The sequence below is a fragment of the Lissotriton helveticus genome, chromosome 2_1, assembly GCF_964261635.1.
Source record: "Lissotriton helveticus chromosome 2_1, aLisHel1.1, whole genome shotgun sequence".
Taxonomy (NCBI): Eukaryota; Metazoa; Chordata; class Amphibia; order Caudata; family Salamandridae; genus Lissotriton; species Lissotriton helveticus.
In genome coordinates, this window is record NC_136059.1 from 1,097,833,385 (window position 1) to 1,097,855,665 (window position 22,281).

Below are 22,281 nucleotides of genomic sequence, written 5' to 3' on the forward strand. Positions count from 1 at the left end.
GAACCTCTCCCACCCCAATCAGACCAGTCTGCGCCAGAACTGTGCGAACATTTTGGGGTGGTACCTAGCGTTGTATTAAGGGGTTTCTCCGATTTTTTACACCATGCAGATAGTGTGTTTTTTTAATTATTTTTCTTGCAGGTTGAAAGGAGGCCCGATTTGTAGTGTGTGTAGGTGTTAAGGTCACCCTGATTCACATAGGAGCGCTTTGTGACTCCGTCGGGATTCTGAACCACTATACAGATGGTACAGTGCACTATGAACTGCGGAACAAAGATCACCGCTTTATATTCCCAGTTTTTCTCGCGTAGTGTGATCCTCGGGAAATCGCTAAATCCCCACGTACTATCGTTACCTTCTCTAGTAAAAAATTATGAGCGCCTGTGTTGGAATCTACTACCAACAGATTTGCGTTTCACTGCTTTACTGCACATAGATTTAGGCGGGGCAGACCACTTACGTGCAAAATAATTCACCGTAGAGCTTTAGGGGCGGTGGGAAGAAAGAACTGAAACTTAGGAGGGAGAGAAGCAGTCTAGAAAGTGGGGAAGGGGCTGGGAAGAGGTGGGGATGGCTGGGAACAGGAGGGCGTGAGAAGTCCCCATAGCCACGGATGGGGTTACGGAGCACTGCACGCAGGATACAGGAAGGCCATGGGCTGACGTGCTGCAGTGGTCAGTCCTGGTGTGCGGCTGTCGTGCGGTGGCTGTAGCCTGGACACGGTTATTTACGCTGCACTAGTGGGTCGGGCGTCTTGCTAGCGCTCTTGACGCCGAGAACTTTGAAGCGCTAGTGGTCTGGACATGTTTGCATATTACTAGTGGCCTCGACGTCGCTGTGAACTGCGAAACACTAGTGACCCGGTCATCTTATGAACTGGGAAATGCTAGCGCGGATGGACCCCAAACTGGGAAGTACTGTTGCCCAGAAATCGTCAATTTCAAGACTCTGGTGGTCCTGCCATTGTACACTGTGACACCGTGTGAAACTGCAAGTTCGGACTTCGCAAACCTAGAAGCGCGGATTGCGGGTCTGGACGTCACGAGCGAGAGACCCCAGAGACGACGGAATTGCCGAAGGATGGTGGACTCGTCACTGGATTTCCCCCACTCGAAAAAGACAAAAACATCACGGAGGAAAAAAAACACCCGCCCACAGCTGCATGACGTGAGAAAAGGGGCAGGATGAGAAAAACATCGCCGGAACGCCCACGAATCGCCTCGAACCATAACAGACAGATCTCACTTCCAATGGCTAGCCTCCATTTATAGAGCTAGCCAATGGAAGTGAGAGGCGGTGACCAAGCCACATACTCTTCTCAAAAGTTTTCACCTGCGCCAAAAAGCTGCGCGGTGCAGCTTTCGACGAGGCAAACCTAAAAAAGACTCAGAAAAGGAGACAAAGGGGACCAGACAATACTGGAAGTAGCTCCCTTTACACTCCCAGACTAAATTAAATCTCTCATAAGCAGTCACTGGAAAAAAATGAATTTTGTACAGCAAAATCGCTGCTTCAAAACATGCCAACATAAGACATGTTAGAACAAGTGTGAACACACCATAAAAGGCACTGGGGGCTTAACTACAAAAGTATGGTTTGGAGCTACAAAAGAACATCATAAACATGGTAGAGCAACACAGTAAAAACACAAGTCCATCACAACTGATACAAATGAAGCCAGAATTTGAGTTGTTGTCTGAGTTTGACCAATTGTTGTCAGAGTAGTCAATAGGGATCATCAGATAGTGAAGGAATTATGATGAACAGCTATGAGAAGAGCCAGCGAGGAGATGACCTCAAGTCAAGGGAGAGGTCATTCAAAGAATGAGCTGAAGATCACAATGCTCGAAAACCTGGATGTACAGCAGCATTTTTCAGGCAGGGAAGAAGGTTTGGTAGGAGAGAAGATGGAGGACCCTTAAGGGAGTGGAGGGATCTGGTTTGAGCTAGGTGCGCAGGAACACCTAGACTGCGGACAGAGCTAATACAGGGATCAGGATTGAGGACAGTGCCCTTTTGGATGCTGAGAACGAGTTGGTCTTCCGTACTGCAACGCCCTTCTCTATTATTCTATGGCAGCACTGTCTGGCACAACTCTCTGAATGGTTAGAGGGGAAAGCAACTTTTACATTTGGCGATCTAAGCACATTGGATAGATAACTAGTTTAATGAATCCAAGAGACAGGTGAAAGAACTGTACTTCAACATGATGTAGGCTGTTAAAACCACAGTGCAATATGCTTGTCCCCCTGTGCTTAAACAATCTTGCACGGCACACAAACAGTTACAAACGTTATTGAATAAAGTTTATTGCATGCAGAAAGTGAGATGGTGAGAGTGAGAAGAGAACTATGCAGAAGAAATACAAAGAGCAAGAGTGTGAGGGTAATAAGCGTCACAAATGTGTTTCAGAAATTAAAGCAAAATGTGCAGATCAAATATACTGGAATGCCGGACCTCAACAAAATAAATAAAATAAAGACCCATGGGATATTATCAACATGAACAGTTGGTGCACAGGAATCACCTCTGCTGGAGTGACCGACAGTCATGAATTTCAACTAAAAACTTATTGAAAAACAATACACATGAATGATATCCAGTGTACTCTTTTGACACGTTGCTGCACATTTAGCGAGACACATCCCATAAGAAGGACAGCAATATTTTATTTATTACAACACTCTTTAGAACTTGACAAGATGACCTGGATCCTTTGGAAGTTTTTAACAATTACTAAATAGGTAAAAAAGGGAAAAAAAGGAAAGTGAATGACGTGATAGATTCAACATTATACACGAGAAAATAGCTAACTGTGTATGCATCAGGTACGCTGCATACATTGAACAAAACTATAGGTCTTTTCTTTGGTCAGTTAAAATCTTTAATCTCTATGGTAAGGAGGGTACAGAGTCATGGTCATAGATGTCAAAGGAGGCACTGAAAACCAAACCTACAATACTTTTTTGAAGCCTCAGTTGCCACTCTGAAAATGCACTCTACAAGCAATATTTAAACCAGGTCTTAACATTGGGGGAACGCCATCAATATGTACAATGAATTTTAAACTCAAACAAATGTTCAAATTATCAAAATATTGTTGTTGAGCCTGCAAGTAACTTTCGGGTACAAGGAGCAGTGAAACTGCGTTGACTTGCTATCATTCATACCCTTCTAATTTCTTTCCTCCTTGACACTGGCAGAATCTAATATGTAATGCCAGGATAGTCTCCGACGGATTTTAAGCATATATTTTAGATATAAGCTCTAAATAATTAAATCCTCCACTACAGTAGAAACCTTAAAAGGTACCGAAGACACATGAACTAAAAGAAATGGAAGAAACGAATTAGGAGTTTCTAAAATTATAATAGTGTCAATGAAAGGTTGCAAATGGCAAAAATGTAAATGCTGTGCCACTAGTAACCTTTGTAAAATTTTGCATGCAGAAACTGCTTGAATAAACTTCTTCAGAACACCCCCCCCACACACACTGCTTTTTTCACAGCAGTATTACCTAGAAGAGGGTACATTTAGAAATAATTTTTTTCGACACTATCTGCGTTCTTAATGCCTGCTCACCCGCTATGTTTTTATATACTTTGCCAGTGTAGTGGTAATTGCATTTTTTTTTTAAATCTAAATTTTGTGAAGTTCAGCTCTACACACCGTTATTAAAGTTACGGGTAAATGCAGATCTCAGACAATAACACAGGGCACAAGTAACACTGTTTCTGTTAAGTAAGGACTACTTGACTAATACTGTAATCGTTCTTCCCTCGCTCTCAAAGGCCAGATTTTGGCAGTACTAATCTCATGGAGAAACCAACTCGAAAAGTAAGGGGAAAAAATGTATGTCCTCAGTGGCACAGAGCATGTTCTTCAATTCAGTTCTTGATTTTTTTCATGTAGATGAAACAATGGTTTCCTTACTGATGCCCCATCAATACCATTGCCGATTGTGCCAGGATGAAAACTTGCTGCACTATCACGTGAAAACTTAAGGTGCCCAGTTTTTACCACAGACACCCACCCACAAACGCTTATTTTCTCCAAGAGGGCCCTACATTGAACATCATGTTAAAGTGTCCTTGCTAACATTTTGAGTGGGCTTGATGTGAGTAAAACCCAACATCTTGGCAAGATCGACCAGAAAGTTGACTTCACGCTGCATACATCCGGGCTATCTACAAGTCACAAGTCTGAATCTATAAAAAGTGAATGAGAAGTTTCTCTTCTCAACCTTAATGTACTGGGTAGCATGACATTAAGCACTGGTAGCTCCAATTATTTATAGTTCATAAAAGATAAAGCATGTAGCACAAAGCGCTATCAAAAGTTCAACTACTTACTACAATTATACGATACAAATACAGATGTTCAGTTATACAAAAAAGTCATAAAAACTAAAAATCCAAAGGGTAAAGCGGTGCACTGATTAAGTTCTTAATTTTAGAAGTACATGGACCAACTAGATGGGCTTTGAGGGCTCAGTCAGAAGATAAATAACATGCTTCTCTTCCACATGTGACACAAAATGCCAACCTAGACCAACCAATGCAGACATGGAGGCTCGCATTTCACAAAAGGCATACTCGTGTAAATATATAATAGGCACAAATGTCACATGACCTTGAATTTAGCAGTGCTGGATAGCAATACTGTATACTTGTGACATTAGATTCTGTAAAACTAACAAACTGAGCACGTTTGCCCACTTTATATAAAGCAGGCTGCAAAAAAAACTGTCAACCGCAAAATACTTAACTGAGGGAAAACACAATGGAAACGAAGAGTCTGATACAATGTTTTGAAGTAAATTCAGGGTAGATTTAGGTGCAACGGCTCTTGCTGTCTATTCTGCACTGAGAGACAAGCTGCCATCAAATGTCATGTCCTCTTACTTTCAGGGGCCGGCATCTGCACCATTATTTATTTATTTATTTATTTATTTATTCAAAGTTTTATATAGCGCGAACAAGATCCTTACAGATATCAGAGCGCTTCACAATGAAAGGGGTAGGGGCAGTAGGAATGAACAGAGGTAATGGGAGCAATGTAGTAGTCACTAACATGAAAGGATAATAATAACATACATAAAACATATCAAAATACAATCAGGTATATAAGACGGCACAAGTCATTGATCCCACTACAGAGGTGTTCAGGTACACTTTGGGTGTGTGGAAGGCTTATAACAGTGTTTTAGTATAGAGAGAGCACTGAGTGGGGGCACCGGGAGGGTGGATCAGTGACCCAACGTGTATCATATATTGGTTGGTAGTAAGAAAGTAGCGTAGTAGTGTCTCCCTCAAGTAGAGGTATAGTGCCAAAGGACAAGGTGAGCATTGACACAAAGCAATGCAGAGTCTCTGATCCCACACCTATAACGTTCAGGAGATCTTGGCCAGAAGGATGGATTTCACCTCTTTCTTGAAGAGTGCAGTGGAGGTGATACGCCTGGTTTCAGGAGGGAGCGCATTCCAGATCCTGGGTGCCATTCCTGAGAAGGAGCGCTTGTAAGTTTTCTCTTTCCGGAATCTACGGGGTTTCAGGAGTAGATTTTTTGAGCTTCTATTGGATCTCGAACCTCCTGATATAGACAATTTTTGAGCGAGGTAGTTGGGTGCATTGTGGTGCACTGCCGCGTGTGTCATAACTGCAATTTTTAGTTGTATTCTGGCTTCAAAAGGCAGCCATTTTAGGGACTTTAAGTCTGGGCAAATATGCGAATGTTTTCTTGAGCTAGTAATGAGTCTTGTGGCAGCGTTCAGGGAGGCTCTTAAGGGTGCTGTTGTGGATAGCGGGAGTCCGCTGAGGGCCACAATTCCGTAGTCTATTCGAGGGATGACTAACGCTTGTACAGCAGTTTGGAAGTCTTCAGCAGGGAGGAAGGGTTTAATTTTCCTCAGTGTGTTGATTTGGAAATTAGTTGGAAATTGGTGATTCACGGCGGCTAGGAGTGTTCTCACTTATCCTATGACTGTAGCACCAGGACCTACCACCAAATGTGTACAGTGCGAAACGAGGCACTGCTTCTACATTCAAGTCGTTTTCCATCCAATAAGTTAGAAATCATCTCTATTCAGCAGTGTGTCCAAGTGCTGTACTTCCTGATTTTAGTCATGTGAACAAAGGACACATGATGAGAAAGGCTGGAGACGGACGTGCCTATGGTGGAAGGAGGGTATTTTGCCGTGGCCAGCACCTCTGAAATTGGAGACAAAGTGAACGGTGGTAGGAGTGTGATTTGGATTTGTAAATCAGACCATTTGCTCTGCTCCAGTCCTGCCGGCCTGTATGAGGCACAGGAGGGTTTGACATGCAGCAGACTTCACCACGCATTAGATGGCCTGGCATAGGAGAATCACCCATCTTTACCAAAATTTCAGAGGCTCTGGCCTGTCACTGAAGGCCATTCTTGCCCTAAAGGCACTCAACTACCTTCACCTGACTGCCCCAGACGCCAGGTCGCAGGCATTGGCCAGCCCTAAAACTGCCTTCCTTCCCTGCACGCGTGAGCTTAAAGTGTCTCCGACATTGCTCTCTGCTTGTAGACATTTCCGTGGCACTTTCCTGACTAAGCCTAAAACCCTAAACACACTTTAAAATACCTACAGGGACTATCCTGACACGAAACTGACTCTGCCCCAGCCCTATCAGTCACGGAGGCCGACACCTTCTGGGAAATCTGCCGGTCTCACTACAACCCAACGTGCCCCAGCAGAAGGGAAGGTCTGCAGCGACAGCAGAGCGTTTGTTCAAGCGCTCATGTGAGCACGCTGTTTCTCCCCTGTATTATTAGAGCGTGCGGGGGAGGGAGTAGCAGAGCAGCCGTGGTATCGACATGCCAGCTCATACAAAACAAAGCGGCCCAGCGTCTTCCACAAACGAGCAAGACTCACATCCCCCCGCCCTGGAAACACAACAGAGGAGCACAGTGTGGCAGGTGGCCGGAGCGCCAGGCCCTCCCAGGATAAGGAATGATACTCGGCTGAGGAGCAGAAAGATCCGGCGGGCAGGGGGTTAAAATTGAATTAAAACCAGCTCCATCCACCGTAACAATGACCCGAAGCCAAACAAGGCAGAAGATGTATGAGTCATTCTTTCTGCCAGTGAACGAGACAGCTGATCTCCTAAGCAATTCCTCAAGACAGGCAAGTGGGAGCAGCGGCTGGGCCTCCATTCACAAAAACAAGCATTAACAAGAAACAACGGCACAAAAGGGGGGCAAGGCTTACCTAAAAGCCTCGGTAGACGCTGCTCAGAAAGCACAGCGTCCTGTAGGGATTCGGGGGCGTGCTCTCCCCTTCCCATTGGCTGGAAGGTAAAATTCCAGCCAATGGGAAGAGGAGAGGGCGTGACTTAAAAAAAGACACGGAAACGCCCCCGAATCGCGTTTTCACGGGGAGAAAGTGATTGACGCAGATGTCTTCCAATGGCTAGCCTCCATTTATGGAGCTAGCCAATGAAAGACAAGGCGGGACTAAGCCCCACGCTGTAAGAACATGAGATTTCTCCTGGGCGGAGCTAGGAGCTCCGGCCCAGGCGAAACCTAAAAACAGCCAACATTTGGACAGAGAGGAGTTTGCTTTTGCCCTCCTTTCTAGCCCCTTACCAAATCTTTCTTGGCCCTTTCATTCCTGATAGAGGACCAGATTTTGAGACAGGCTTACTGCTTACAGTCAAAAACATTCAACTCAGTTTATCAGTAGAAGCTCTGGCATTTCATAAATGACACGTAGATGCCTATCAAGCACAAATTACCCGTTCCTTTGAGTTCAGTGTTTAAAACAAATCAAGCCCATATGAGAAGTTTTTAGTGAATCACTAGAAATGAGCCATGTTTAATTTGGGCAATTTCGCGTTCCTCAGAGAACGCAGAATTGCCAAAAATTCTGCGATCCGCAACTTTGCGGAATTTTTTGCTTGTTCACGCTTTCAAAATGCGTGTTTGCGAGATATTTCGCCCGAGCACACAAACAGCGTTCGCGAAAAGGAAAAAAGCATCACGAACGGGCGGAACAAGCAATTCCACGTGTTTGTGGAACTCTGCGTGCTGGCGAAGATCTTTTACCATTTCGCAGAGCTTTGCGTAGTGTGACTATGCAAATTCCGCCCACCCCTATACACAACCCCAAATGCAACCTGCTTTTTTGAAAAACAAGATTTATTCAAAACACAATTTTTATGATTCAGGCCCTCATTGTAAAGGCTGCATGAATTCCAATGTTCGTGCATATGGCTGTTTGCAACGCAATTAGGATTCCAATATAATTTAAAAATACCACCCCAGAAAACATTAGGAAGGTAAAACTTGGCAATTGTTTTGAGGCAAAATGTCTCAAAATTCCATGGTTTGTACCTTGAAGCGGGGCAAAACATGGCATTTCCAAGTTATCGGCCTTACCAAGATGAAGAACTCAAAATGTTTGGTAACAGCACACAAGGCAAAAAATTAACCATATATTATCGGTATTCACCAGGTGTGGTATTAAACCAATTTAATACTGCTGGCAAATGGAATGCGGCCCTTGAAGTGTATGTACATTGTCTTGTGCTTAATAGATCAGGACTCTGGATAGCTGGTTACACATCAATGAGATTACCTAAAACAGTACTAGAAAATCATTTTCAATGACCCATAACATTTCCTGATTTAAAAAGATATAGATCATTAAGGCAGCAGCATTGGCATAGACCAGAACAGCATACTCCAGAATAGTGTAGACCTGAATAGCATAGACCAGGAGCTTTATGTATTCTTTGTTTGGTAGAGGATTTTCATTGGAGTTGCTCTGCTTAATCATATGAGCCTGGCCATTGCTGTTACTTCTTCCAGCAGATGTGAGCCTTCCTCTTGCATTTCTCTTAGGCCACAACCTTCTCACAGCACAATCTAAATGGCTGTCTTCCTGATTGTAGCATGAGAGTTAAAATCTGTGGTAGTGGCGGGTGTGCACGATTAACCTCTTTCTTAAACATCCACCCTGGTTCAGCATGAAGCTATTACTTTGCGGCTCTCCATGGTGATTGCTCTACCAAAGGTCTAAGCAGGTGTTCCTATCAGTTGAATACATATCCCTCTGACTCAATCCAGACAAAACAGCCAGTTTCAACTTTAAAATCTGCTCTTCCTTCACAAGAAAAAATATCAGTTTAACAGCACAGTTAAGTACAATCTTACGCTCCTCGCATATCTACTACTTCGAGCTTGCACTCAATAATGTCATAATATGCTAGATCTTTACAGGAGCCTGGGTAAATCTCCTATTTACAGCTTATTTCAAATTAAACTTTACACTAGAAGCATCTGACTATAAGGCACTGTTGGAAAACGAGGTAGCATCTGTGAGGCCTGCACAAATAACATGACACATTTGTCCTTCACTGGGAACCAAACACCCTAGGGCAGCGCCTGACTCTCAGAGGGTAGCGTTGCAGAGCAGTCTGAGGCTTACTCAAGGGAGGTGGTGTGGGCTAGTAATCGCCATTTGCAGGTGCGCAAAAATAACACTCAATAATTGATTGTCCAGTCTGTACTTTGCTTTATAAAAGTAAGAGTACATTTATTAAACACACACACCACTCAATACTATACACCAATTTACAAATATACAAAAGCTGTTGGAATTACTTTGTGACATTGCATAACATCTCCATCCCTCCCGCAGGGGGGGGGGGTTCTAGTACCACCACTCCTATGTATGCACATCATCTTGCCCCCAATGCAATTAGTTGAACCTATCCTGGAGCGAGGGCCCTGCGCACTGGCACCATCCCAGTGGCGTCCCCCTCCCATTACCTCAACAAGCATTCAACAGGGATACACCTGCCTTGGTGACACATGACCCTGACCAAGCATCTCCTACTGACCCTAAAGAATACACATCTACATCTTAAGGGCTAACAGTCTGGGGTCATCACCTAAGCGCAGCAGCAAGACTACATGTTTACGGACACTTTAGAATGACAGTACTCAGCACATTTGGATATCATTAAAAATGCATTGCAATTATAGCCCCTAAAGGCATCACAGATGATCACAGGATTAAGTTGTAAATACCGTCAGACACCCTAGCAGGAGTGTCTAGCCACTTAAATCCACTTTGCTTGTGACATCACCTTACACCAGTACTTCACATTGAACATCAGTCCCTCTAAAAGAAATAACCATTAATAAATGCATTTCAGTGCAATTACGCCATTTCACCTCCAGGGGATGCCCTTCTCGAGACATCTCCAACTCAGCCCTTCAATCTTTGATGCACTTCTCAATGTACCCCCGGCTGTAGAACAAAAGTTCCAGCCTAGGAGGGGATGCAATCTTCACTGAGAGTTGAGGGGTTATTCTTTTTAAATCCTCAAGAAACTTAGGGTGGGCCTTAGCTTTGTGCTGGGGGCGATCCTGCGCTGCTCCAGCAGCTCCCCCCAGCACCTCTCCACACTCAAGGGTGACCCCTCTCCTCTGGGGGCCACCAAAACGCCAAAAAGAATCCATTCCTCATGCCTTGCAAGGCATCATGGGGCGCTTCAAGCTCCTGCCTCTTTCTGGGCCCTCAGTGGGGGGCCCGGTCCCACCTGGATCCCCGGGTAAGGGTATGCGACGCGGGGAGCCCACACCCGGCCGCTCCGCGTTTTGGTCGGGGGCCCGGTGCCACACGGGCCCCTGGCTCCTCCTTCCTTGGTCGGGCCCCGGTCCCACCCGGGACCCCCGCAGGCTCTCCATGTTGGAGGGCAGTCCCCGGGACCTGACCCACCCCGGGGGCCTTTCCTGGACCAGCGGCGGAGCCTCACGCGCTTCGCCGCCAGGGGGCCACAGGTCCAAGGTCGCTCACCTTCTGGGGGCCATATCTCAGCCACTGGAGGTCCGATCTGCCCCATTTTCACATCTTCTTGCTCCTGGCGACGCCCCCAGCCACTGGGAGCACTCTCCTTCACTCTCCGGGTCTCCAAGAGGGTGCACTCTGCAGGGAGCGGTCTGCACTGGCTCCCTTTGCCAGCCTTTCGCCTGGCTCTCCTCCTGCGCCTCTCTTCTCCCTGCGCAGAGGCCCCTGCTTCTGCGCACCGGTCCTGGGCGCTTCTTCTGGTGCTGTTAGGGGCCTAGGTGACAGTCAGGGGGTCTCTCCTTCCAACTGCCCATTGCCAGGCTCCAGCACCTTCCACCTCAGCAGACAACACCCCAGAGAGCTTCTCTTCCAGTGCAAGTACTTTTTAAAAGTTGAGTAGGGGGCTGGCAGAAAGTCTCTGTGGGTCCTATCAAACAGCGACACATCACTTCCCTGCTCCTACTCCCACCTTCTTGTCCAGCCTCTGGGTTTGTTCAAAATGGAGTCGTCCAGTGTCTCTGGCCACATGGCCTCTGAAACCCAACTCTTTCCTTCTTGGTGCAGCCTGGTACCTGGCACCCAGTGACAGCTGCTAATGGATGAGCCTGTAGCCCCACCCATCTTCTTCTTTGTGGAGAGGAGGCCCTAGCTTGTGGAAGAAAGGTTATCAATCCATCCAGCTGAGGTCAGCCCTCGGCCAGGGTCTGGTCATGGCTGGCTCAGAGAAATATGACAGTTCTGTATAACCCAAAAGCAGTACAAATGACTTTGGACTCTGCAGAATACTTATTTTCACCTACTCTACAATGGACTTTAGTGCGTGTCTGGAATGTGTAGGCCTTGTGGAAGTCATTTTAGCCATGGGCCCCACATCCCCATAGGGGAATAATGAAGTGAAAACACAGTAAAGCACACTGACTTTCCCTGGCATGTTCCTTCCCAGGGTATAAAGCCTATTCCATGTCACCACCCAATTCTGCATAAGTCCTGCCACACCATTCACTCTGTAGCTGCTCCTGGACTGCGCATGCTCGGAATCTCCACTGCGCAGCTCCTACACGTGTGCACACGCATGTACACCCGTGTCTGCATGTAACCAGCACGGTGTCCCATACTCCAGCTGCTGCGCAGCGGCCTAGTCAAGCCAGGCGGACACCAGTAAAATCTCCATGCAGTCTCCTTCATTATGAGTTCACTGTGGCTGAGTCCCAGATTATGAGGCTCCTCCACAGTAAAAGCTCAACAATTAGGTGCTCAAAAAGCGAAAAAGCCAGGCGGCCCATAGTGTCAGAACCACCTTCTAACATTCGCCGCGCCCAGCTGATTCCTACAGGGAAGAAGTAGCCATTCTACATGGTTACACTTCCCGTAGTCAGCGATAACTAGTTATAAGGGGTTCTGACCAGACCCCCCTTACTCACAAGTTATCCACTCAGACCACCTGCTTCTCCCATCCATGAAATCTCCAACCATGACAAGGATCCCAGACTACCCTAAGAACCCTCCAGGCTCTAGGTTAGATACCTCCAGGTCATTCATGGTCTACATGGACTCAGCCTAACTAGGGCCCACCATTGCCCTTGGGTATGCACACTATGCCTACCCCCTGTCTGGACAAGGGTACAGTGCCTCAGCACTGATGCGGTCTCCTCGGATAGGTCTACATCCCATCCCCGGGTCACAAGCTGGTCTCCCTTCCAGAGTTTGTTCCAACAAGTACCCTCTCTCCGTTTTGGTCCTTGCACCCTAAAGATGCAACCTCTCTGGACCCTCACCCCCAGCCTGCAGCTGAGATCATTTTGCTGCCACCACCCTTTCGGGATGACTGGCTTCCCTAAAGAAAGCACAGCCACTCATGCTTTTCCCACTCAGAAAAGCTCCTCTGACCACTAGCCTGACTCCAAAAATAGGACCTCAGACCGGTCTCACTACCACACTGGCAGTGCTAGGGAGGAACACTGAGGGTGCCTTGACAGACCCCCTACAGCTCATTCACCCCGTCAGTAGCTCCACACGGAAACTACCCCGGGAACCTAGATCCCCTTCTTGTTCTCCGCTGCGAGAACAGGGCCTAAGTACCCTTCCCTCTGAGAGGTGCGCTCTCTTCCCGGAGTACCCTTAGAGAGCCTGTGGGCCCCGAGTTAGCTAGACCCAGGCCCACTTCTCATGGCTCTCCACGGTCTCCCGGCAGCGCCCTGGGAGACCGTCCAGGGACCCACATGGTCCCTGGATGGCCTGCACTACCCCTTCTGAAGAGCAGGGTCCCTTCACTTAAGATAGGCCCCACCTGCCTTCAGGGTAGTACTACCATTCTCAGCCAGGGACCCTAAAGATCCCGGCTAGGCCTGCACCACCCCTTCGCGAAACACAGGGTCCCTTCACTGAAGATAGGCCCCACCTGTGTTCAGGGTGGTACCACCTTGCAGAAATCCACCTCCTGCCTCGAGCTAGGGGGAACAACCCCATGCTCCTGGTCCTTGGGTCCAAGTCCCACAGGACCTACCAGACTGGTTGCCGGCTAGGCATCGCCCCAGCCACCACTTCAGGTTCCCTCCACCAGCTCCAGGTCCTGGGGTTCAAGTCCCACAGGAACTACCGGACTGGTCACCGTCCACCACTAACCCTTCAACTCGAAACTAGGGAGCACATTACCCCCACTCACATCTCCACTGGGTCAGTTACCTTGCCCGCCTAGTGTACCTAGGGGCTACCACTACACATCATCACTCAAGAACTACCCTCCTTTGGGGTCACCCACTACCAGGGGCCACCCCTGGGTTGCTCACCTCCCCACCAGTTACCCTGGGGGGCCTGCCGGACACTCAACTCTACTACACCCTCCTCCCACCGTGGGAAAAATTTGTTGGGGTCCCCCCCATGGGAACCCCTGGGGGTTACTACCCGGAGTAAAGAAACCTCCTGCCTCACCCTTCCAGTGGTTTTGGCCTGCGCCAATAGCAAGAAACTTTCAGCGGGGGAAGGATAGCTGGTGCCCCTTCTGTGGAAACCCTCCCTGCCTTTAAAAAGTGCGGGAACTTCCCAGGACCCCTTTTTCTCCTGACCCCCATAAAGGTCAATCCACCCCTACACCCCCTCTGTGAGGTAGGTATCAGTTGCTGTCCCTATCTCTTGAGGAGACACCCTCCTCATGCAGGTGTAGTGCGTGTAGTGTTAGGGTTCAAAGATGTACAATATGGTTTAGAATATTTGTTTGTAATCATTTCCTGGAAAGCAGAATCTTGCTAGCACATGATAATCCACATAGCGCGGTCATATCAATACAGTTTACATTTAAACCATAATATCTTCACATGACACATAAGGGCGCGGGGCTTTTCTTTCCCATACTTTTAGCTCACATAACCAAAACTTTGAACCCTTCTCAGAGCCTTGCGCTCTTCCATTTGCTCATTACTGCATAGGTAATGTGTGGCTAAACTGGACTTATCAAATGCTATAATTGCACACCAGAATGGGATACTATGTTTCCCGCCGGTAGACACCAAAGTTGGAAAACGAGGCAGCATCTGTGAGGCCTGCACAAATAACATGACACATTTGTCCTTCACTGGGAACCAAACACCCTAGGGCAGCGCCTGACTCTCAGAGGGTAGCGTTGCAGAGCAGTCTGAGGCTTACTCAAGGGAGGTGGTGTGGGCTAGTAATCGCCATTTGCAGGTGCACAAAAATAACACTCAATAATTGATTGTCCAGTCTGTACTTTGCTTTATAAAAGTAAGAGTACATTTATTAAACACACACACCACTCAATACTATACACCAATTTACAAATATACATAAGCTGTTGGAATTACTTTGTGACATTGCATAACATCTCCACCCTCCCGCAGGGGGGGCGGGGGTCTAGTACCACCACTCCTATGTATGCACATCATCTTGCCCCCAATGCAATTAGTTGAACCTATCCTGGAGCGAGGGCCCTGCGCACTGGCACCATCCCAGTGGCGTCCCCCTCCCATTACCTCAACAAGTATTTAACAGGGATACACCTGCTTTGGTGACACATGACCCTGACCAAGCATCTCCTACTGACCCTAAAGTATACACCTCTACATCTTAAGGGCTAACAGTCTGGGGTCTTCACCTAAGCCCAGCAGCAAGACTACATGTTTACGGACACTTTAGAATGACAGTACTCAGCACATTTGGATATCATTAAAAATGCATTGCAATTACAGCCCCTAAAGGCATCACAGATGATCACAGGATTAAGTGGTAAATACCGTCAGACACCCTAGCAGGAGTGTCTAGCCACTTAAATACACTTTGCTTGTGACATCACCTTACACCAGTACTTCACATTGAACATCAGTCCCTCTAAAAGAAATAACCATTAATAAATGCATTTCAGTGCAATTACGCCATTTCACTTCCAGGGGATGCCCTTCTCGAGACATCTCCAACTCAGCCCTTCAATCTTTGATGCACTTCTCAATGTACCCCCAGCTGTAGAACAAAAGTTCCAGCCTAGGAGGTGATGTAATCTTCGCTGAGAGTTGAGGGGTTATTCTTTTTAAATCCTCAAGAAACTTAGGGTGGGACTTAGCTTTGTGCTGGGGGCGAGCCTGCGCTGCTCCAGCAGCTCCCCCCAGCACCTTTCCACACTCAAGGGTGACCCCTCTCCTCTGGGGGCCACCAAAACGCCAAAAACAATCCATTCCTCATGCCTTGCAAGGCATCGTGGAGCGCTTCAAGCTCCTGCCACTTTCTGGGGCCTCAGTGGGGGGCCCGGTCCCACCTGGACCCCCGGGTAAGGGTATGCGACGCGGGGAGCCCACACTCGGCCGCTCCGCACTTTGGTCGGGGGCCCGGTGCCACCCGGGCCCCTGGGTCCTCCTTCCTTGGTCGGGGCCCCGGTCCCACCCAGGACCCCCGCAGGCTCTCCATGTTGGAGGGCAGTCCCCGGGACCTGACCCACCCCGGGGGCCTTTCCTGGACCAGCGGCAGAGCCTCACGTGCTTCGCCGCCAGGGGGCCACAGGTCCAAGGTCGCTCACCTTCTGGGGGCCATATCTCAGCCCCTGGAGGTCCGATCTGCCCTATTTTCACATCTTCTTGCTCCTGGCGGCGCCCCCAGCCACTGGGAGCACTCTCCTTCACTCTCCGGGTCTCCAAGAGGGTGCACTCTGCAGGGATCGGTCTGCACTGGCTCCCTTTGCCAGCCTTTCGCCTGGCTCTCCTCCTGCGCCTCTCTTCTCCCTGCGCAGAGGCCCCTGCTTCTGCGCACCAGTCCTGGGCGCTTCTTCTGGTGCTGTTAGGGGCCTGGGTGACAGTCTGGGGGTCTCTCCTTCCAACTGCCCATTGCCAGGCTCCAGCACCTTCCACCTCAGCAGACCACACCCCAGAAAGCTTCTCTTCCTGTGCAAGAACTTTTTAAAAGTTGAGTAGGGGGCTGGCAGAAAGTCTCTGTGGGTCCTATCAAACAGCGACACATCACTTCCCTGCTCCTACTCCCACCTTCTTGTCCAGCCTCTGGGTTTGTTCAAAATGGAGTCGTCCAGTGTCTCTGGCCATATGGCCTCTGAAACCCAACTCTTTCCTTCTTGGTGCAGCCTGGCGCCTGGCACCCAGTGACAGCTGCTAATGGATGAGCCTGTAGCCCCACCCATCTTCTTCTTTGTCGAGAGGAGGTCCTAGCTTGTGGAAGAAAGGTTATCAATCCATCCAGCTGAGGTCAGCCCTCGGCCAGGGTCTGGTCATGGCTGGCTCAGAGAAATATGACAGTTCTGTATGACCCAAAAGCAGTACATATGACTTTGGACTCTGCAGAATACTTATTTTCACCTACTCTACAATGGACTTTAGTGCGTGTCTGGAATCTGTAGGCCTTTTTGAAGTCATTTTAGCCATGGGCCTCACATCCCCATAGGGGAATAATGAAGTGAAAACACAGTAAAGCACACTGACTTTCCCTGGCATGTTCCTTCCCAGGGTATAAAGCCTATTCCATGTCACCACCCAATTCTGCATAAGTCCTGCCACACCATTCACTCTGTAGCTGCTCCTGGACTGCGCATGCTCGGAATCTCCCCTGCGCAGCTCCTACACGTGTGCACACGCATGTACACCCGTGTCTGCATGTAACCAGCACGGTGTCCCATACTCCAGCTGCTGCACAGCGGCCTAGTCAAGCCAGGCGGACACCAGTAAAATCTCCATGCAGTCTCCTTCATTATGAGTTCACTGTGGCTGAGTCTCAGATTATGAGGCTCCCCCACAGTAAAAGCTCAACAATTATGTGCTCAAAAAGCGAAAAATCCAGGCGGCCCATAGTGTCAGAACCACCTTCTAACAGGCACACATTGTATTTTAGATTGTTAGAACCTCATCGTGGACACAATGTTTCAAAGAAATATCATTGAGTTGTATCATCCCACTTGAATAAAACAAACAACTCGCAATTGAACTGGGCTGATATGCTTATGAGATTATCTTGATTAAATGATGAGCAAAAACCATCAAATGACAACTATGTGATGTACACGTACCCGGATCGAACTGGATGAGCTTGGATGGACTCGAGGTAAAGTCTTCTCCATCTTTGGCAGATACAGCATTCACCTTAGAAGGGATAAAATACCACTTTGTGAATGGCTAGGTTGTATAACGCTTACAAAACTGCGTCCCCCAACTGAGTTCATAAGAAGACATTCATATAGTTAAGCAGGAATTGTTGTGGTAGAATTATTGAATTGTATATTTCCCTCGGAACTACAATAGCGACTCCATAGACATGTACGAATGTTTTGTGACCGCAATTGTGGTCGCAAAACACTTGCAAATTACCACCTACTTAAAGTAGGTGGTAATGAATTCGCAAGTAGAAAGGGGTCCCCAGGGGACCCCTATCCCTTTGCAAATGCATGCAAAATAGTTTTTTTAATGGCAGGCAGTGGTCCCAGGGACCACTGCCTGCCCTTAAAAAATTAAATGAAAAGGAAACGTTTAATTTTAATTCTTTTAAATGCATCCCCTATTCCTTTATGGAAAAAGGGTTGCAATAAAAAAAAGCTGCTTTATTGAAAAGCAGTCGCAGACATGGCGGTCTGCTGAGCCCAGCAGGTTACTATCCCTGGGAGGGCAAGGCATTCCAAATGGGGCGCAAAATGCGAGTGGCTCATTCATATTCATGAGCCTCGAATTTTGCAACTCCATTGGGAATTGCAAACAGTGTCCAAGATACTGTTGTACATGTAAAGTAGCGAGTTGCAAATTGCGAGTCGCAAAAGCGACGCAATTTGCGAGTCGCTATTTGGCAGGTCGTACATCTGGCCCCAAGTTCTACAGACATATCAACTTCCCAGTGGTTCGAACACAGAATTGTGATCTCAACGGTTCACCACTTCTCTCTTCCTCTACCTTACACTTGAGGAATACTACCTTAGATTTCAGATTGAACTAAAACTTTGCATATGCAGACCTTCAGCCTCAGGAAACCGCAATGCTTAATACTTTGTTTCCACTTACAGTGGTCCAGCCACTAACTCATCAATGTGTAGCAATTTCCTCCTCCTTATTGTTAATGACTGCTAAGTAGTATTGTGTGCTATACTAGAAAACCAAATTAAATGCATCCTTAAAGTGGTGTGTAAATAAAATCTTTACAGTGCTTCAACCTAGCAATGTAAACAACCCCTTCCCACATTGTTGCTTCTATAAGTCTATCGCCCAAACAATTGTATACAAGAATTTGCAGTCAATAGCCTTTTGGCTTTGTCAATACTTGTTTTGTTTGGGATTTTGCAAAATGATATTGATAGGGATACTGTTGGGCCATCATCAATCTAAAAAAGCATTGGTTTTTGTCTCAAAAACACACATTGTCATGTTAGTTCCTGGCACTGAAGGCTGACCCGTTGACCAATGTTGTATGCTGTAGTGGGCAGAAGACAAATGTGAATAACATAATAACAGGCCAATGGATGAAGAAGGCTGGCTGAAAGCCCCTCTAAGTAAGTATACTATATAATTGATTCTAGTAAAATCAAAAAGCGTTGGCTCATGCCAGATCTAAAACCAGCGCCAAATAAGGGACTCTACAACTTGACCTTCTAAAGAAAAAACACAGAAAAGACACAGGTTGTATAAGGAATTATGCAGAAAAACTCATTAAAAAAATCCATTGCCACCTTGTCTGTATTCCTTTTCACAAAACAGAGGGATATGAGATCGAACAATCAATGTAGAAAACAGGCAACTCCACTTGTCCTTTTTATATAAAACACTTTCTATTTTATTCAAAAAACGATTACACACAATATACATTTCGTACATGTTTTATAAGTGGGTGTGTTCAAGTGACTGTCTATATACATTTTCTTAAAACTGTTTTATGAAAAGATGCACCAAACGTGATTATCTCACATTAATAGAGTTTAGATGCAAACATCAATTGAAGAAGTAAATACATAAGGCTCTAAATCAAGCATTTATTAAACTAAGAATTGATCCAGATTATGTTTATCCTGATCTACAGGCTAAAAACGCAGCCCATAACTGTAAGCCCCGGGCAAAGTATGTACTGGGACACCGATTGCCAAAGGTTCTGCAACATTTTCACCAATTCCTGATAACTCTGAAATTCCTCATGAAGACCATCTATTCTGGCAAAACTAGGATCGTTTCAAGCTCATCACACTGTATGTCGCTGCTCATAGATGAATGGAAGGATTTTGATGGTGAGATATTTCTATGTGTCTTAGTCAAAAGATATCTAATGGGGCCAGTGTCTATGCAGCATGTGCAATCTTTACACTTACAAGAACTTTTGTTGCCTGTTAGAAATGTTTAAGATGAGAGGAGTATTTCAGTTACCTAAGGCATTTGGAAGAACAAGTCCATATTCTACCATACCTCACTTTTGAAGATTAGGTGCCACAGCTTCAGCATTAGTAGTGTCAGTAGCAGCTTGCACACAGCTATGGAGGAGATATTACAACATGGATACTTCCCATGTACATGTGTGTAAGAAAAGGCCTCTTTTGTATGGTCACCCCCCAAGTTTTTCGACCTATGCTGCTGGCTTTCGACTTTGAGAGTGCACTGAGGCCTGCTAACCAGACCTCAGTGCCCTGACCCTAAAGTGTACGTCGAATAGGATGCACACAATTGGAAATGGCTAACTTCCTGTAAGTCCCAGGTAAAATGTACTCAGGTACCCAAGGGATGTAAGTTACAGGGGGTACTCCATGACTTGCAGCACTGGCTGTACCCAGGGCATGTAAGTTGGAGGGGTACCCCTGGGCTTGCAGCACTGCTTCTGCCACCCTGGAGGCCCCTCAAGTAAAACAAATACCCCACTCCACCATTGCAATCTGGTAGTGCAGTCTTGCACTGCTAGCCTGAGTTTGTCATTGAAAACAATGGTAAAGTTACCACTTCCCCTGTACATCTGTGTAAGTGTCCCTCAAGCAGGCCTACTGAGTCCAAAGGCAGGGGGCAACACATGAAACAGGCAGGACTTGTACTTTAACTGTCCTGGCAGTAAACACACAAAACTATGGTTTTTACTGTGGAAAGACCTGATTGCCCAATTGGTGAGCTTAGGGTTACATGCTGACCCCTCCGCCTTGCTCACCCCTGAATGGTGCGACCAAAGTGAGCATTCCAGGTTATCTAACAACTAGTTACATTAAGCACAACTTTTATCTCAAGTTAAAATTAATGTAACTGTTTGCAGCGTGCAGCTATGGCAAAGCTGCCACTTTGTTACCTTTAAAACTAGTGTGCCTTCCCATGCACACATGGAGCCTGTTCCAGGAGAAAGCTTTCTGCCCTCCTTGGGAGACATTCCAACGACTCTCAGGAAGGAGAACAATGAGCGACTGCAGGCCAGGGGGGTGTCACCTGCCTTCTGCAGGAAGCCACTTAGAGATTAGCCCCAAAAGTTAGGCTTCAAAGGAGAAGCCGCCTTTGAAGGGCAGAGGCTCAAATCCACAGGGGAGGACTGCCCCATTGTGTAGATAGACAGGCTGGCATGGGGAGCAGAGAGGTAAATCCAATTGCCAAAGAGGAATCCCCAGGGATGGGTAGCCCTGAGGTAGCCACACCCTGGGGGTGGGCTAGTGAGGTCTGAACCTCAAGAAAGGGTTCTCACCATCTTGGGAGTGGGCAGGATGGTGCATCTTGGAATAGCCATATGCCACACTCCACAGAAAGTGGTTATCAGGTGGGACGGAACCTAGTTGCATATTGCCTACCAACCACATCCTGTCCAGAGGGCACTTACCGAGCATAAAGGGTGCACCCCTGACACCCAAAGCTCTGATCTCAACCAACTTGGAAGAAGGATTGAAGAAGGACTACCTTGCTGCACCAAAGAACCAGCAAAAAAGAGGCTGGACCAACGATGACTGCACCTGCTGCACCTTGTGGCTAGAGTAGAGAGGGGCTATGCTTGTCATTTCCTGCTCAAGGAGAATCTGCCTCCTGAGCTCAGTCAAGCCAAGAGAACTCCAAGTGCCAGGTGACGTGCCTTCTGTTAGCAGCACTGGGAACCAACAGCTGAAAAAGCCTGCTGGTAGCCCAAAGTCTTCATTTAGCTACCACCGCAACCGCGCAGCACCAACATCCACGGGCCGACGCCAAATGTTGAACCCGAGTTTGCTGAGTCTGGGAGGATGCTTCTGCCCAGTACTGTTGTACTGCGGAAATAAACTGGGTTTTCACTTTTGACCAGAGTCGGAATCAAGTTTTAATAGAACAGATGCAATCCGAACAGGGCCTTAAAGGATACAAAGTCCTGCCATCAGGCAAGAGGCTAGGGTTTGTTCAATGTTAGGGGCTGGGCATTGTTAATCCCATAACAAGACATAGGCCTGGCGTAAGTCGAAGTCGACTCTGGATTCAAGCTAGGCATAGATTCGGGGGTAAGCACCACTGAAGCTGAAGCTGGTACTGGAGCATGTTGAACTGACAAGGATGTACAGGAGTGGTGGCATGGGGTGGCATTGGTAAAGTCACAACAGGATCAGGCAGCGCTAGGGCAGGACTCACAGGCAGAAGTGCAACTGAGGACCCTGTGATTCCATGGGGCCTGAAGGTGCTCCAGAATGAGCCAGAGTGATACAAAAAAGCCGCAGCGTGGCTTCCTTGGAAAACTGTATCTGCTGTGGGGTTGGTGACAGCCCCTTGGAACACGAGCGCGCTGGGATCAACCTCGGGCAGTGTTCAGAATCAGAGGATGGAAGTGAAGTTGGTACATTGAGTATCAACTGTACAATTTTTTTCTTTACTGGGGAATGATGGCATATCGATAAATCAGGAGTTTTATGAGATTGTGACAAGGCTTGTCTCGCTTAACTTTATCTTCCACTTTCCAGGGGACAGCAACTTTGAGAGGGACCTGTTAGTTGCGCATGAGTGGCCCCATGACTTGGAGCTTGAGCAGATCTTCTGCTTGCGGCAGGATCTGTCCACTTTCTAATGGTCTT

At 47.2% G+C, this 22,281-nt stretch overlaps 1 protein-coding gene across 1 annotated transcript in view; it reads right to left on the reverse strand.

Moving 5' to 3' along the window:
• The window catches only part of FREM1 (FRAS1 related extracellular matrix 1), a 792,938-nt gene that overhangs the window by 83,147 nt on the left and 687,510 nt on the right, over positions 1 to 22,281 (reverse strand). Inside the window, exon 30 of the mRNA XM_078675906.1 lies at positions 17,338 to 17,410. Coding sequence (XP_078532032.1) covers positions 17,338 to 17,410 — 73 coding nt within the window. The remainder of the gene's footprint in view (positions 1 to 17,337; positions 17,411 to 22,281) is intronic.